General features: G+C 39.4%; 1 protein-coding gene across 1 annotated transcript; it reads right to left on the minus strand.

Moving 5' to 3' along the window:
* Positions 1–384: 384 nt before the first annotated feature.
* Positions 385–2,147, minus strand: LOC115182555 (gastrula zinc finger protein XlCGF49.1-like; the record flags this gene model as incomplete). The annotated part of the gene is made up of 2 exons (XM_029744099.1): positions 385–1,126; positions 2,119–2,147. Coding segments are annotated over 2 exons (631 nt in total), but the record flags the coding sequence as incomplete, so codon positions are not given.
* Between the last annotated feature and the right edge of the window lie 1,049 nt (positions 2,148–3,196).

The raw sequence follows: 3,196 nt of genomic DNA on the forward strand, positions 1-3,196 counted from the left end.
CTACATGTACATACTACCTCAATCAGCCTGACTAACCGGTGTCTGTATGTAGCCTCATTACTGTTATAGCCTCGCCACTGTTATTTTTCACTGTGTTTTTACTGTTGTTTTTATTTCTTTACTTATCTATTGTTCACCTAATACCTATTTTTTACTTAAAATCGCACAGTTGGTTAGGGCCTGTAAGTAAGCATTTCACAGTAAGGTAAACTTTGATTTGATTTGTTCTGGATCATACAAGACAAGGCTCCTGTTTCTATGAGCTGTTCTGGGCTCGTGCAAGGCTACTTACTTATATAATAATTTACATTTTGCAAATAATATAATGAACAACATCATAAGGTTGACATTTGCATCCAATCAATCGAATAAGAAAAAAAAACATATTTTAAAATATTTTATCTGATTTTAGACATGATCATGTCGCCAGATGAAAAAACATCCACAAAAGTAAACCTGTTTTTTTATGATTTCATATAAACAATATGATTTAATTTGGCAAGAACAAAAACACAAATTCTCAGTCAAAAACATAAGTCAGAACACAGCCTCTCTATTCTCTCATGTGATTTCAGGTCCTCTGACTGGGAAAATGTCTTTCCACAATGAGAGCAGTGGTATGTCTTCTCCTCCTGTGGATGTACCCTCTGATGTGATTTCAGGTTCCCTGCCTGAGTAAAACTCTTTCCACAGTGGGAGCAGTGATAAGGCTTCTCTCCAGAGTGTATTCTCTTATGTATTTTCAGGCTCCCTAACTGACTAAAACTCTTTCCACACTGGGAACATTGGAAAGGCTTTTCTCCTGTGTGTATTCTCTCATGTAACTTCTGGCTCCCTGAGCAGATAAAAGTCATTCCACAGTGGGAGCAGTGATAAGGCTTCTCTCCAGAGTGTATTCTCTTATGTATTTTCAGGCTCCCTAACTGACTAAAACTGTTTCCACACTGGGAACATTGGAAAGGCTTTTCTCCTGTGTGTGTCCTCTCATGCTCTTTTAGTTTTCGTAACTTAGGAAAACTCTTTCCGCAGTAGGAGCAGTGATGTCGTTTGGCTGGTTTGGGCGTCTCTGGGTCTGGTTCCCCTGAAGGACTCTTCCTGCTGTCAGAGGGAGAGTCTGGTCTCTCTCCTGCCAAAGACAAACAGAGGATCTCGTTAAACAGAGGCCTGAATGAAACCTCCACATGATAAAACTCTTCCTATGAGGTTTAATCTAGATTACATCCCTCAATAACCCAAGGTCAGTTTTCACAGATGATGTCTGTATCATGTATGGTTCAGAGGTCATGTGGTCTGACAGTATAATGACTAGATGATGTCTGTATCATGTAGGGGTCAGAGGTCATGGGGTCTGACAGTATAATGACTAGATGTTGTCTGTATCCTGTAGGGGTCAGAGGTCATGGGGTCTGACAGTATAATGACTAGATGTTGTCTGTATCATGTAGGGTTCAGAGGTCATGGGGTCTGACAGTATAATGACTAGATGATGTCTGTATCATGTAGGGTTCAGAGGTCACGGGGTCTGACAGTATAATGACTAGATGTCTGTATCATGTAGGGGTCAGAGGTCATGGGGTCTGACAGTATAATGACTAGATGTTGTCTGTATCATGTATGGGTCAGAGGTCATGGGGTCTGACAGTATAATGACTAGATGTCTGTATCATGTAGGGGTCAGAGGTCACGGGGTCTGACAGGAGGCATGCACAGGTCTAAAAAGGTCCTATAATGGCCCTTTTATCATGGTTTTCTCAAACATGGTTTGTGTTACAAATGTAAAAAACATATCGAACATACTTCCTCCAATGAGGTTTCTATGAGAGAATTGCCAAAACAATATATTCTGAGATACGAAAAATATTATCGGCCCACGTTGGCATGGAATCGCGCTCCAGTGTAATGCAACGTAATTTCAGTCATGATAAGAGCAAGTCCATTCTGTGAAACATTAAAGATGGGATTTTGCGTGTAAATCCATTGTTAACGTGTTGTTGGTGACCCGCTCGTTGGTGGTATACACATCTTAGTTTTATCAATTCCTACATTAAACAACATATTCAAGCATAAAAATTCAGTCGAACTTCGCTTTAAAACCACGCATTTTAAGACAGTACTTACTGGTCTTAATCAGATCTCCCCCTCCTCCTCTTTCACTCCAAAAACTGCATCATCCTCAGTCTCTTCCTCCTCTTCTTTCACTGAAACGTCTTTCTCTTCTTCTTTCACTGTAACAGCCTCACCCTCTACTTGTTTTTGTATTTTAACATTTTTCTATTCCTCCTCCTATTTCACTAGAGTTTCTTTCTCCGTCCAGCCGACCTCCTCTTCTTTAGCAGGAGGAGAGTAGCTTAGTGAACTCATGGTCGGGGATGTTAGCTAGCTAGCATTAGCGACTAGACTAGTTCTAAGCTAACTTAACAAACCAGCTAGCTGACAAACAACGTAAATATATAATTAAATGGGCCAACAAGTACATACGACAGAAGTGTGTTTAATATACAGCGACTAATATACACCAAAACAGTGTAAAGAGCGTGAATGTTGTAGCTATGTTTGCTAGAAAGCGACCGAGGTGTCTGACTAGCTGTTGTTGTTGAAGGAGCGTCCCGTCCACTAGATTATACGTCACACTGGCAGCATCGCCTGAACCTAAAAGACGCACATCGCCATCTGCTGACTGGAGGGCAACGCAGTTGAGGAACCAAACGTTTATTTTTCATTTATTTCATAAAAGTTAAATATTATATTAAGTCGTTCAAAGAGAAGCATGTGTTGATTGATTCGTGTTTAATGAGTAAGAATTTAAAACAAACTTTACACCCACTACACATTTGCAATGAACCATACTTCTGACATGGATCATTTTGACCCCAGAGGCATATCTTTTATCATAGCCAAAAGGTGGTTTATTCAATTCTTCAAATTTTTCATGACTTTGTCAGTCAACCTGTTCTTAATAAATCTAAATCATGGTTTAGTGTTTCTGTATCAAAATGGACTTTTAACAAATTCAAATCCTTGTGAGTAATTTTGACTCCAGCCAAAAGCATCTTTGATAAATAGGATGTTTATTTCAAATAAAACATTTTATCACACAGGTGTTCAGCAGATGTTATTGCGGGTGTAGCGAAATGCTTGTGTTTCTAGCTCCGACAGTGCAGTAATATCTGACAAGTAATATCTAACAATTTCACAA

This window comes from Salmo trutta, unplaced genomic scaffold, assembly GCF_901001165.1.
Source record: "Salmo trutta unplaced genomic scaffold, fSalTru1.1, whole genome shotgun sequence".
Classification (NCBI taxonomy): domain Eukaryota; kingdom Metazoa; phylum Chordata; class Actinopteri; order Salmoniformes; family Salmonidae; genus Salmo; species Salmo trutta.